Source organism: Oncorhynchus tshawytscha, linkage group LG09, assembly GCF_018296145.1.
Source record: "Oncorhynchus tshawytscha isolate Ot180627B linkage group LG09, Otsh_v2.0, whole genome shotgun sequence".
NCBI lineage: Eukaryota > Metazoa > Chordata > Actinopteri > Salmoniformes > Salmonidae > Oncorhynchus > Oncorhynchus tshawytscha.
In genome coordinates, this window is record NC_056437.1 from 17,800,120 (window position 1) to 17,813,288 (window position 13,169).

The 13,169-nt window shown below is 46.0% G+C and overlaps 1 protein-coding gene across 3 annotated transcripts; it reads left to right on the plus strand.

The window, feature by feature from the left end:
* The first annotated feature begins 175 nt into the window (after positions 1-175).
* LOC112257486 (torsin-4A) lies at positions 176-12,964 on the plus strand. Of its 3 annotated transcripts, none has more exons than XM_024431080.2 (3): positions 176-469; positions 10,950-11,414; positions 11,517-12,964. In XM_024431080.2, exons 1-3 carry the CDS (start codon positions 350-352, stop codon positions 12,369-12,371), a joined length of 1,440 nt encoding a protein of 479 aa, XP_024286848.1. In that variant the 5' UTR covers positions 176-349; the 3' UTR covers positions 12,372-12,964. The 3 variants fall into 3 exon arrangements, with proteins under 3 accessions (XP_024286848.1, XP_024286850.1, XP_024286851.1); XM_024431082.2 differs by lacking the exon at positions 176-469 and adding an exon at positions 530-1,106; XM_024431083.2 differs by lacking the exon at positions 176-469 and adding an exon at positions 7,702-7,905.
* The last annotated feature ends 205 nt before the right edge of the window (positions 12,965-13,169 follow it).

The following is a 13,169-nucleotide window of genomic DNA, read 5'->3' on the forward strand; positions in this document are numbered from 1 at the left end:
AAAGGGGTTATCCTATGTGGATAGCCAAAGAACCCTTTTGGAACATTTTTTATAAGAGTGCATGCCTGCAGGCTGGGAGTGAAAGTCTTTACTTAAGACTCATCTCTTCAGTGAGTCCAATGATTGAGCGTAGGGGCCCCTCGAGCACATTTCTCTTAGGGCCCCCAAAAGGCTCGATCCGGCCCTGATGGAGGATATGTAGAGCAGGAAAGGGGAGAGGGTAGGTGGAAGGACAGACAGAGAGAGAAAGAGGAAGGAGGAGACTGCAGAGGACATAAGCGAGAATGGGGAGGGTGAGATAGAATGATAGGAGTGGTTGTATAGCAGTCTTAGTCTAGCAACTCACTATATGCTGATGAAGTTCAAGAGAAGGACTTACTCTATTGTTCTCTCCCAACTAAAATCTTGGTGCGAGCCTAGTGAAGACCCATCAGTCTATAGGAGGCTTGATATTACCTATACATTTAAGGTAAGCCAACTGATTACCCTGCATTTCTCTTTCTGTATACTGTTTTGATTCTTTCCCCGCTCCTATCTCTCTCTTCTTGCTTACACTGTTGTTTGGGTGACGTATTTGCAGCTGGGTCTCTAGTCCTACACAATCTCCCTCTCTTTCTCTCACTCTCAGGGTTGGAAAAGCTCACGTGTGTACCTAGCAGCTAGGACCCTTCCAGGAAGGAAATGTAGTCAGCAGAGAGCAGTGGTGGTCTGAGAGAGAGGGGGATACAGAACGTTGAGAATGCAGCCAGGGAAAGACACCTGGAAAGGCTGTAGAATGTGTGGAATGCCGCCAGCCCCTCTCAGGACACAACATGTGAAGGAGGGGGTTAAGATGATATCAACTCACCTGGCTGCAGGACACACTAAGGTGTAGTTAGTCTAATTCTATTGCACTTGGTCAGAGAATGGCTGACACTAAGTGAGTAAGGTTTCCCAGCAGCAGAGCTAACGTTAGTGCCAAGGTAAACAAGCTCGCCAGACTAGCTAGAAAGAAATTACTCTCAACATTCAGCCTTCGGTTCATCTCCAGTGGCATGTTTGATGTGCGTTTTTTTAGCTCTGCGTGCCAGGCCTGCACACGGCCGGTGAGTGAGACTGGTGCCAAGGTAAATACTGTGGTATTACAGTGGTGTTACATTAGTTTAGCTATATGTTTATGGGTTATCTTGTTTGTTTCACACTCTTTAGTGGGAGAAACCAGATGAAATAGTTAGCTGGGACTGTATGTGGCTGTGTGTTCTTTTCCTTAGGCAGTAGGCACAGATCTATGATCAGTTTACCCTCCCCAAATCCTGACCTGAACCATTAGAGGGGAAAACACAAAAATGAGCTTATTGACTATTGTTTACTGATAAGGTTTATGTTTACTGATAAGGTTTACGCTTCCCAGACTTGGTGCCAGATGATTTTGGATCCTACACTGGGGATGTTGGCATGGGTCAGGACACTGACATTGGTCCGTCGATCCTCACACCTGATGTTTAGTATCTTTCTCAGAAAGTGTTGTTGCTTTGTACACGTTTTACAGCCGCAGAGATGGTTGAGATTATGACAGCCTTGTACACGTTTTACAGCCATAGAGAGGGTTGGGATTATGACAGCCTTGTACACGTTTTACAGCCATAGAGAGGGTTGAGATTATGACAGCTTTGTACACATTTTACAGCCATAGAGATGGTTGAGATTATGACAGCCTTGTACACATTTTACAGCCATAGAGATGGTTGAGATTATGACAGCCTTGTACATGTTTTACAGCCGTAGAGATGGTTGAGATTATGACAGCCTTGTACACGTTTTACAGCCGTAGAGATGGTTGAGATTATGACAGCCTTGTACACATTTTACAGCCATAGAGATGGTTGAGATTATGACAGCCTTGTACACATTTTACAGCCATAGAGATGGTTGAGATTATGACAGCTTTGTACACGTTTTACAGCCGCAGAGATGGTTGAGATTATGACAGCCTTGTACACGTTTTACAGCCATAGAGATGGTTGAGATTATGACAGTTTTGTACCGTTTTACAGCCATAGAGAGGGTTGGGATTATAACAGCCTTGTACACGTTTTACAGCCATAGAGAGGGTTGAGATTATGACAGCTTTGTACACGTTTTACAGCCATAGAGATGGTTGAGATTATGACAGTTTTGTACACGTTTTACAGCCGTAGAGATGGTTGAGATTATGACAGCCTTGTACATGTTTTACAGCCGTAGAGATGGTTGAGATTATGACAGCCTTGTACACGTTTTACAGCCGTAGAGATGGTTGAGATTATGACAGCCTTGTACACGTTTTACAGCCATAGAGAGGGTTGGGATTATGACAGCCTTGTACACGTTTTACAGCCATAGAGAGGGTTGAGATTATGACAGCTTTGTACACATTTTACAGCCATAGAGATGGTTGAGATTATGACAGCCTTGTACACATTTTACAGCCATAGAGATGGTTGAGATTATGACAGCCTTGTACACGTTTTACAGCCGTAGAGAGGGTTGGGATTATGACAGCCTTGTACACGTCCTGAGATCGTGGTTTTTGAATACCCATTAGTTTTCCAAAGGCTGTGCTTGTGCAGCCTATCGTGTGCTTTATATCTTCCTTAGTGGTGACTCATTAGGCGAGATGGCTGCTGAGGTAGGCAAAGTGTTCCACGTTGTCAAGTGGTTCACATTCATCATAGGTCACTGTTGGATTTGGTGGTTTGTTTTATTTATGTTCAGGCTCTTGTATGTTTCAGAGGAGCTTTTGAGAGCAGTTTGGAGGTCTGCTTTGGAGTGTGGAACAATGGCACAGTCTTCAGCATATTGGAGGTCTTTGACTTTGGTAGTTCTCACAATGGTTTTTGCGCGAAGGCCGCAAAGATCGAAATGGTTTCCTTTATTTATTACACAGTGAATCCTTATGATGAGCAGTCTTGTGTGAGGGGTTGGAGTGCTGCAAGGAATAGGGAGAAGTTGGTGCCAGCACACATGCTTTCTAAAATGTATTTTACAAGGACCAATCAATATTTCCGTAAATGTGCCATGTGTATAGCTGTTTCATCAGTAGTAACTGAGTGACATTACATACAGTGTGAATGGCAACACAGAGGTGTCAGCGCTACTTTCAGAACATGACTAAATCCTGTCATTAACACTATCTACAGTATCTGTTTGATATTGGAGTGGAGCATGACTAACATGATGATAAGAGGCTGTTATTATCTGGGAAAGGCCATGATGTCATTGTAATCTGCCATCACTCACTCCCACCTGGGAAAGGTGTTTGATCATACACTCTCTAATCTGGGAACAAACAGGTGTGTCATGAATCATGTTTAAGTGATAATGCCCGAGAAGCCTGTGTTTGGAGGATATGTTGGCACAGGTGTTGTTTCTTCTCGGGCCGGCAAACCTTGCCAATATATTCTCCAAACACCGGTATTGAGGGCATTATCAATTTTATACAACGAGTTACCAACATATTCAAAGAATGATTTACATATTTGAATTAAAAACGTTATTTTGGGTCTAAGGCACTGTATCGCAGTGTTGCGGCGTCACTACAGGGATTGAACCCAGGCTGTGTCCAACAAGCCGGGACCGGGAGTCCCATAGGGCAGCACACAATTGGCCCAGTATCATCCGGGTTAGGGGAGGGTTTGGCTCATCGTGCTCTAGCGACACCTTTTGGTCAGGCCGGGTGCCTGCAGGCTGACATCGATTGTCAGTTGAATGGTGTTTCCTCCCACACATTGGTGCAGCTCACTTCTGGGTTATGTGGGCGGGTGTTAAGAAGCGCGGCTTGGCTGGTCATGTTTCGGAGGACGCCTCTCCCGTGCCCGTTGTGGAGTTGCAGCGATGAGAAGATCGTAATCGCGAAATTGGGGAGAAAAAGGAGATAAAAAGTTATTTTGATGAATTTATTCATACTGTTTCATCCTTCCACAAGATCTAGGGTTGCTACCCAAGCCGGCTGGTTGCTCGTTCGTTCCTTCTATCGGTTCGGTTGCCAGAGACGCGACCCAGCCTTCAGTCTTTTTGTTCCGTATCTATGGACACGACCCAGTCGTCCGTTCTAAATGTTCCCTTGCCATACTGGCTGGCAACGTTCTTATCCCTTGCTTGCTAGCTAGCCAACTACAGCTAACTTACAGTCACATCAAAAAGTCAGAATAACAGTAACGTAGCTGCATTGCGTAAATTTAAGCTGTTTTCTAGTGACATTTATTTGGATACTTCCATAACACTTCCATAACAATGAGCAAATGATGCACAATTTCACCTGGCATAGAAAATGTGCTCTCTCGTCTGGACACTGTTGTTCAGAGGAGCAAGCCAACAACACAACTAACACAATCACTTCAAACTGAATATGGAAAGACAGATAAATATCTGCACGCTTTACCTGTATGTCTAAAAGAAATGTGAGTTTATAAATTGCCTGGCTGGGCTGATGAGACAGTGGATTGCGCAGTCAGGTGGAACAGAGCAAATAGGCATTTTAAGGTCATAGATTTAGCTGATGGTAACTTGCGGGAATAGACACCGGCTGGGATATGCTTTTAACCAATCAACTTGCACATTAGATCCACACTTTGTATAAGAGCTTATACACACTGTAACCCCCCCCCCTTTCTCTTTCTCTCCCCTCTCTCTCTAGCTCTGATTTGCACACATCACAACACTCTTTAAAGTAATGTAGACCTTACCATGAAATGCTTACTTACAAGCTCTTAACCACCAATGCAGTTAAGAAATTAATATTTACTAAATAAAGTTTAAAAAAAGTAACACAATAAAATAACAATAACAAGGCTATATACAGGGGGTACCTGTACTAAGTCAACGTGCGGGGTACAGGCTAGTCAAGGTAATTGCGGTAGTATGTACATGTAGCAGCAGTGAAAAATAATCTATGCAAATAGTCCAGATAATTGGTTAATTGTTCAGCAGTGGCTTGGGGGTAGAAGCTGTTAAGGAGCCTTTTGGACCTAGACTTGGCGCTCCGGTACTGCTTGCCGTGCGGTAGCAGAGAGAATAGTCTATGACTTGGGTGACTGGAGTCTTTGACCATTTTTGGGCCTTCCTCTGACACACTTCCCTCATTGTGCATTGTGTGATCCACTGTGGAAAAACCTGAACAAGAGGAAAACTTATGTGAGAGTGTTGTTCATTGACTACAGCTCTGCTTTCAACACAATAATGCCCTCCAGGCTCATCACTAAGCTTAGGGCCCTTGGTCTGAACCCGTCCCTGTACAACTGGGTCTCAGACTTCCTGATCGGCTGACCCAAGGTGGTGAGGGTAGGCTACAACACCTCCGCCACACTGATCCTCAACAGGGGGTAGAGCTCTGCTACCCGACCCGAGCCCGACGAGCCTTTAGAGCCGGGTAAGGACTGTTTTTTCATCAATAACTAGGTTACAGGCAGGGCTTGGGTGTCACTAAATTGATCACTAGTAGATGAAAAAACATGAGCTGGCGCACACCCAGAAATACTAGCCTGTGTGGAGGTGCTGACCAAAGGCGAACAAACTACAAACTACCAAAACAAAGAAAGTCACACACTCCATGTATAAACCCCCAGCAACCTAATGGGTACAATAAAAAATCAACAAAAAAAATGCACATCTCTTCAAGGAACCGCCACTGGTGGTCTGTAAGCGTGGTCGCAATACTGAAGATAGTTTGGTGAGTCTGACCTGCCCCCTGAGCCCACTCAGACACTCTTGACACCTATCCCAAATGGGAATTACAAATGTGGCTCATGCGCACAGTGTAATAGCACTATAAAAACATCTTTCTTCAGACACTCATATACAGGTTGAAAGATCCCTGTTAGGGGTATCATCTCATGCAAGACCAAGGGAGTAAATCTACCTCATCACCTGTTCATGTGGAAAAGCCCACGTAGGACAAACAAAAAGACAATTAAAACAACACATAGCTGAACACTGCAGCTCAATCAGGTGTAAGAACATTGACTATCCAGTAGCAGCTCACTTTGTTGAAGCTAACCATCCAATCCCCTCCCTCAAATACACAGGCATTGAGCATGTTGCTCTACCAAGGAGAGGAGGGAACATCGAGATCCTACTACTACAAAGGGAGGCTTACTGGATATCCTATCTAATAACATTGACCCCTAGTTGCCAGAATATTGACTTTGATTCCAGGCCCTTCTTATGAACATATTTTTCCTTTATGAACAAGTCTTATAAATTTATATATTATTTCTACAGCTTATTAGCGTACAACTAATATGTTCCCCCTGTTGATGATGCTCATTATACATTCAGGTTGAACTAAAAGATTACATGTAACAAACATGAAATTATGTGAAATTGAATGAAACAATAATGTATGTTGATGCTAATATGATGTACAATATTCCATTATGTTTCTATATGATAGCAATAGTGTAATATATTTAATATGACATATAATATTTTTTAACAGTTTAACTAATTAATTTGAAATAAATTAATCATTATGAAACACCCCTCACTATTGTCATTGGTTGCACTAATTGCACTGTTTGTCTACATAACCTGGTTCAAGTATTCATGTCATTACCCAGAGGAAGGCACAGTGATGCTGAAACATTGGTAAATACCCATTAGGTTGCTGGGGGTTTATACATGGAGTGTGCGACTTTCTTTGTTTTGGTAGTTACTAAATTGATCAGGAACATTTTGAAGCTGAGCCATTTGCTCATGCTCTGCTGCACAGCACAGTCATATCTGACTAAGATTATAACATGGTGTCAGAAGTGCTTCAACCTCGTCATTTAAAACAGGATAGATTATTTCACAGAAAACAGTAATAATGTTCCTGAGTTTTGACAGTTTTCAGTGAGTTTTCTTTAATTTCTCTTCATTGAGCAGAGCAGCCCAAGCAGAGCAGTTGCTATGGATACTCACAGACTCAAAGCTGCCATGAGCAGAGTGCATGAAGAGCGAGATGTGCGCAGGGAGTGAATGACAGACAGAGAGGAGCAGCTAATGGATATACTAACGGTGGAATTTATTTCTTATTTGGGGTTTCGGGCAGTGCTGGGCCGAGCCTTAAATCTGTCAGAAGCAATCGGGCCTGGGTAGGGTAGGGCCTGATCGTTGCGGGCATGTGTTGGGCTTGGGTTTTAAATGAATTCCTGTGCAGGGCTCTAACACGGGGGACCCCAAGGGGGGTGTGCTCAGCCCCCTCTTGTACTCCATGTTCACCTATGACTGCTTGGCTATGTATGACTCCAACTCATTCATCAAGTTAGCTGACGACACGACAGCCTGTTTACCAACAATGATGGCATAGTCGACAGGGAGGAGGTGAGGACCCTGGCGGAGTGGTGCCAGAAAAATAATCTCTCCCTCAACTTAAAAAAAACGAAGGAGTTTATCGTAGACTACATGAGACAGAATAAGGAGCAAGCCCCCATCCACATCGACGGGGCTGCAGCGGAGAGGGTCAAAAGCTTCAAGTTCCTTGGCGTGCACATCACTGAGGACCTAAAATGGTCCCTCCACACCGACACCATGGTGTCAACAGCATCTTTACAACATCAGGCGGGAGAAGAAATACGGCATGGCCCCTAAGACCCTCACTAACTTCTACAGATGCACCATTGAGAACATGCTGCCTAGCAACTGCACCGCCCTCAACCGAATGGCTCTACAGAGGGTGGTGTGGTCAACCCAACGCATCACCAGGGGAACGCTGCCTGCCATCCAGGACATTTACAGCACTCAGTGTCAAAAGAGGGCCAGGAAGATCATCAAGGACCTCAGACACCTGAGCCATGGTTTGTTCACTCTGCTACCATCCAGCAGACAGAGACAGTACAGGTGCATCAAAGCGGGGACCGAGAGACTGAAAAACAGCCTCTACCTCCAGCCATCACCCCATCTCCAGTAGTAAGACTCATTCACACAAAACACATACACACACAGACAACGCTGCTGTCCCATGTATATAGAGACATTAAACACTGGACACTTCCTGTTTCTTTTATACTGTTTTTCACACTGTGTATTCATATACTGGATTCTTGACATCGCTCATTGTAATATATCTACTGCCATCTACTTTTTGCTATATATTTTTGTTGTGTATACTGTTGGATTCTGGGGTGAACTTTGAACATTGTTATACTCAGAGAATAGGAACATTAGTTACACAAGAGACATGAGGGGTGCCATAATGAGGGGCTGAGTGCAGGGAAAACAATCATTTGTGACAGTACTGATAAGGGGAGAAACCGTTGAAGGCTCATATCACTTAGTTCCCTGCTTAGCAGGAAGGATGCAATGTTTAGAGATAAGGAGGAGACTCTACCCAAAGTGGGGTATGAATACCACCACAGGGGAAGCCATGTCTGTGTCTGAATTACAGCAGTAACGACCCTTTGGGAAGAATTCAACTTGGTTAAGCTTCTCTAGTGTCCGTGAGTTATTTACTCTGAAAAATTAGAACCTAACACTACGCATAGATTGCATTTGTATTACTGATACAGTGTTATTTGGGTTGTAATTGGGTTAGTTCCTGTAATTAGCTGTAAGACCTTGATCAGACTTTGTAAATAAATGCACTATAATGATAACATACCGGTACAGACACAGACCAAGCATCGTCTCCCGTGACACAGACCAAGCATCGTCTCCCGCGACACAGGCCAAGCATCGTCTCCCGCGACACAGGCCAAGCATCGTCTCCCGCGACACAGGCCAAGCATCGTCTCCCGTAACACAGACCAAGCATCGTCTCCCGTGACACAGACCAAGCATCGTCTCCAGTGACACAGACCAAGCATCGTCTCCCGCGACACAGGTCAAGCATCGTCTCCCGTAACACAGACCAAGCATCGTCTCCAGTGACACAGGCCAAGCATCGTCTCCCGTGACAGACCAAGCATCGTCTCCCGTAACACAGGCCAAGCATCGTCTCCCGTAACACAGGCCAAGCATCGTCTCCCGTAACACAGACCAAGCATCGTCTCCCGTAACACAGGCCAAGCACAGGCCAAGCATCGTCTCCCGTGACAGACCAGGCCTCCCGTAAGGCCAAGCATCGTCTCCCGTAACACAGGCCAAGCATCGTCTCCCGTAACACAGACCAAGCATCGTCTCCCGTCTCCCAAGCATCGACACAGGCCAAGCATCGTCTCCCGCGACACAGGCCAAGCATCGTCTCCCGTGACACAGGCCAAGCATCGTCTCCCGCGACACAGGCCAAGCATCGTCTCCCGTAACACAGGCCAAGCATCGTCTCCCGTGACACAGGCCAAGCATCGTCTCCCACGACACAGGCCAAGCATCGTCTCCCACACAGACACAGGCCAAGCATCGTCTCCCGCGACACAGGCCAAGCATCGTCTCCCGACACAGGCCACACAGACCAAGCATCGTCTCCCGCAACACAGACCAAGCATCGTCTCCCGTCTACACAGACCAAGCATCGTCTCCCGCGACACATGCCAAGCATCGTCTCCGGCTCCGACACAGGCCAAGCATCGTCTCCTGTGACACAGGCCAAGCATCGTCTCCCGTAACACAGGCCAAGCATCGTCTCCCGTGACAGACCAAGCATCGTCTCCCGTGACACAGGCCAAGCATCGTCTCCCGTAACACAGGCCAAGCATCGTCTCCCGTGACACAGGCCAAGCATCGTCTCCCGTAACACAGGCCAAGCATCGTCTCCCGTAACACAGGCCAAGCATCGTCTCCCGTAACACAGGCCAAGCATCGTCTCCCGTAACACAGGCCAAGCATCGTCTCCCGTGACACAGGCCAAGCATCGTCTCCCGTAACACAGGCCAAGCATCGTCTCCCGTAACACAGGCCAAGCATCGTCTCCCGTAACACAGGCCAAGCATCGTCTCCCGTGACAGACCAAGCATCATCTCCCGTGACACAGGCCAAGCATCGTCTCCCGTAACACAGACCAAGCATCGTCTCCCGTGACACAGGCCAAGCATCATCTCCCGTGACACAGACCAAGCATCATCTCCCGTGACAGACCAAGCACCGTCTCCCGTGACAGACCAAGCATCGTCTCCCGTGACACAGGCCAAGCATCGTCTCCCGTGACAGACCAAGCATCGTCTCCCGTGACACAGGACAATATACCTTTGTAGTGTTTTGTGTTTAAAAACTGTGCTGAAATAACTGTGTTAATTGAATTTCATACCACACAGAACTCTTGTCGCAACTGCAAGGCATGATCAACAGCTTCACTTGTATTCCTGTAATCATTATCTGTCAATCAGGGGAGAAAATGCTCTGATACCTTTGTAGGACAATTGAAATGTATTGAGTCAAACGTTACATGAACTGAGTTCTCACAGTCTGGTATGTCTCAGTATCTGACCCTTTATCTGACTAGGGGAAATGGCTGAGGGTAGTATTAACCACACACACACCAAGTCTGACTACATATAATGACTGTTTGAGCAGCAATGAAAGGATTACGCAACTAAGTGCAATGTCACAACTTGAACTGAAAAGGATATTTGTCAAAGATATTTACACAATTACATTCCCAGGTCACGTTATCAGGTACTATGCGATGCTGACATATTTGACTAACATGGTGTATTATTGGATATTTCCCACCCGTCTATCTGTTCAGTGACAGGCAGTTAGTTTAGCAAGTCAAGTTTAAGAAGGAAGTTGCAGCAGACAAGCTGTAACCCTCTGGGTTTCCATTTAAACTTTACCACCACAGTAAATCATAACCTCGGCTAAACATGAGCATATATAGCATGTTTAATAATAATATATGAATAATAATAATAAATCATATTATAACCTATGCATCTAAGAGAAGATAATCAATCATTAACATTCATTCTTGCTTAGTAGAACACATTTTTCTTTCTCTTGAGGAAAAAAAACAGATTGTGATCCTGAATGTAATTCAATAAATAACCCCTCTACTCCTCTCTCTTTTCCTCCTTCAGATGGGCGACCAGGATGTTTATGACAGAATGTTTGGGTCCCAGATAGACGGAGAGATGGACGAGGATAAAGATGAAGAAGGAGAAAGTGAAACGAGGGGGTCGGGGAAAGGCGCTCAGAGTTTCTGCCAGTTCTCGTCCTCTCTGCGTACTGTGGTTCGCATCAAACAGAAGTACCAGGCCATGAAGAAACGACGGCTGGAGTTGGCCGGGATGGGGGGAGGAGGGCTAGTGTTAGGGGCTGGTCTCCACACTGGTGCCCCTGTTCGCAGCAGCCCCAAAATCTTCACCTTCGAGACCCCCTCCAGCTCCCCCTCTGCCTTATCGTCGCTCTTCCTAAAGATGAAGAAGAAGAAGTCGCGGCGGGTCATGTTCCCCAGTGGAGGGGGGCGCAAGGCCCCCGTCGTACAGGAACACAGCCGAGCAACGATCTGCCTCTTCCTCCTCTGCACCATCCTCTTCTTCCAGGTAATGAGTGAATGTGTGTGTGTGTGGTTCATCTTCATCATCCTCTTTGCCTGTGTTTGTCTCATTCTGTACTTTCTATCCTCCCTCCCTCCTTCCCTCCAGGTGTATAATGCCATAGAGAACCTTGATGACCACGTCCTGAAGTATGACCTGGGAGGATTAGAGAAGACTCTGTGTAGGGAGGTGTTTGGTCAGCAGGGAGCGATGGATGCTCTGTTAGCACAGCTCAGAGACTACCTCTCTACCTACGTCCACAGTAAACCCTTGGTCCTGTCCTTACACGGACCCAGTGGCGTGGGGAAGAGCCACGTAGGGCGACTCCTGGCTGGCCACTTCCGCTCGGTGGTAGGCGAGCCCCTGGTTCTACAGTACTTTGTGTTGCACCACTGCCCCCTGGAGGACGAAGCCTGGCGCTGCGCCCGAGCCCTGTCGATCTTAGTGTCAGAGACAGTGCTGAGAGCAGAGGAGGAGGAGAAAATTCCTCTTTTCATCTTTGACGAAGCAGAGCACCTTTACCCAGAGCTTCTTGATGCATTGAGTGACTTGGTCCGCTCAAACCGCTCCAACGAATACCTGAACGCAGTCTACCTGTTCCTGAGCAACCAAGGACACACCCACATCACCATGCACCTGCTGTACAACTCCTCCAGCGACTCCATGATGACCGCATCTGGACACCACGGCAAACTCGTCAAGGAGCTGAATCCGTTGTTGCGCAACACTCTGGTGAAGCTCCACCCACTGTGGGCAGAAGCTGAACTCTTACCAATGACCCTGCTGGAGAAAGGTCACGTGATGGAGTGCTTCCTGGATGAGATGACAAGGGAGGGGTTCTACCCGGACCGTACCAACGTTGAGAGGCTGGCGGGAGAGATAGAGTACTACCCTGTGGTAGGGGGCCACGTGTATGCCCAGACAGGTTGTAAACAGGTGGTTGCTAGGGTCAACCTGCTATGAGAGACTTAGAACTGCAGGGGAAAGTTGTGATTAGATGAGATGTCTCCTGAGAAAAGACAGTTCTGGTCCATATCCTTTTGGTGTTTCTTATGATCCACCAAGCAAACATTACCAACGTTACAAGCCAGAACCCATCCTTGAAAAACATTTTTAAATAAAAAGGTATATGTCTGAGAATGAGGAGTATCTCCATGACGGCTAATCATGTCCGATAATCATGTTTTTTACGTTCTGTAACTGAACCTCCCAAACAAGACTCTTGATTACTGGACGAATAGATAATGACCATTTTTGGTATGAAAGGGAAAAGAGAGAGGTGAGTTTGGGATAATATCCTAGCCTGCACATGTACAGAGTGAAGTCACAATCAGATGTTATGGTGAGACACGGCTGTGCCCTTCTCCCACAATGCTGTTAGTCAAAATACTCACGGTAATAGACAGACCCACTCCTGATAGAGGACGAGAGAAGTGATTGGACCAAATGAGTCTGGCTGTGGCATTGACAACAGCAGATCAGGAAAATGTGATGCAGTATTTGATGCATTTTGTTAACAAAAAGAATGTATTGATTAAACTATCATCCTGTCTAAATGATTAGTCTGTCTGGTCGACAGTGACCAAGGGTTTGGGGCAGACTGCAGAAGCAGCTTTCTCTGGAAACCCCAGAATTAGAAATTCTAAATACATATTATTACAACTGAACCAAATACTGCAATTATCACTACTATTCTCACTTCAGCGTTAACGGACAATGAAAATATTCTCATGTCTTCTGAGAAACAAAAGACATGACATG

Excerpts from the sequence above, each read along its gene's own strand:
- LOC112257486 (XM_024431080.2), top strand. The coding sequence starts at position 350 with ATGCTGATGAAGTTCAAGAGAAGGACTTACTCTATTGTTCTCTCCCAA. Across the intron at positions 470-10,949 it reads ATATTACCTATACATTTAAG|ATGGGCGACCAGGATGTTTA; the intron begins GTAAGCCAACTG and ends TTCCTCCTTCAG. Across the intron at positions 11,415-11,516 it reads GCACCATCCTCTTCTTCCAG|GTGTATAATGCCATAGAGAA; the intron begins GTAATGAGTGAA and ends CCTTCCCTCCAG.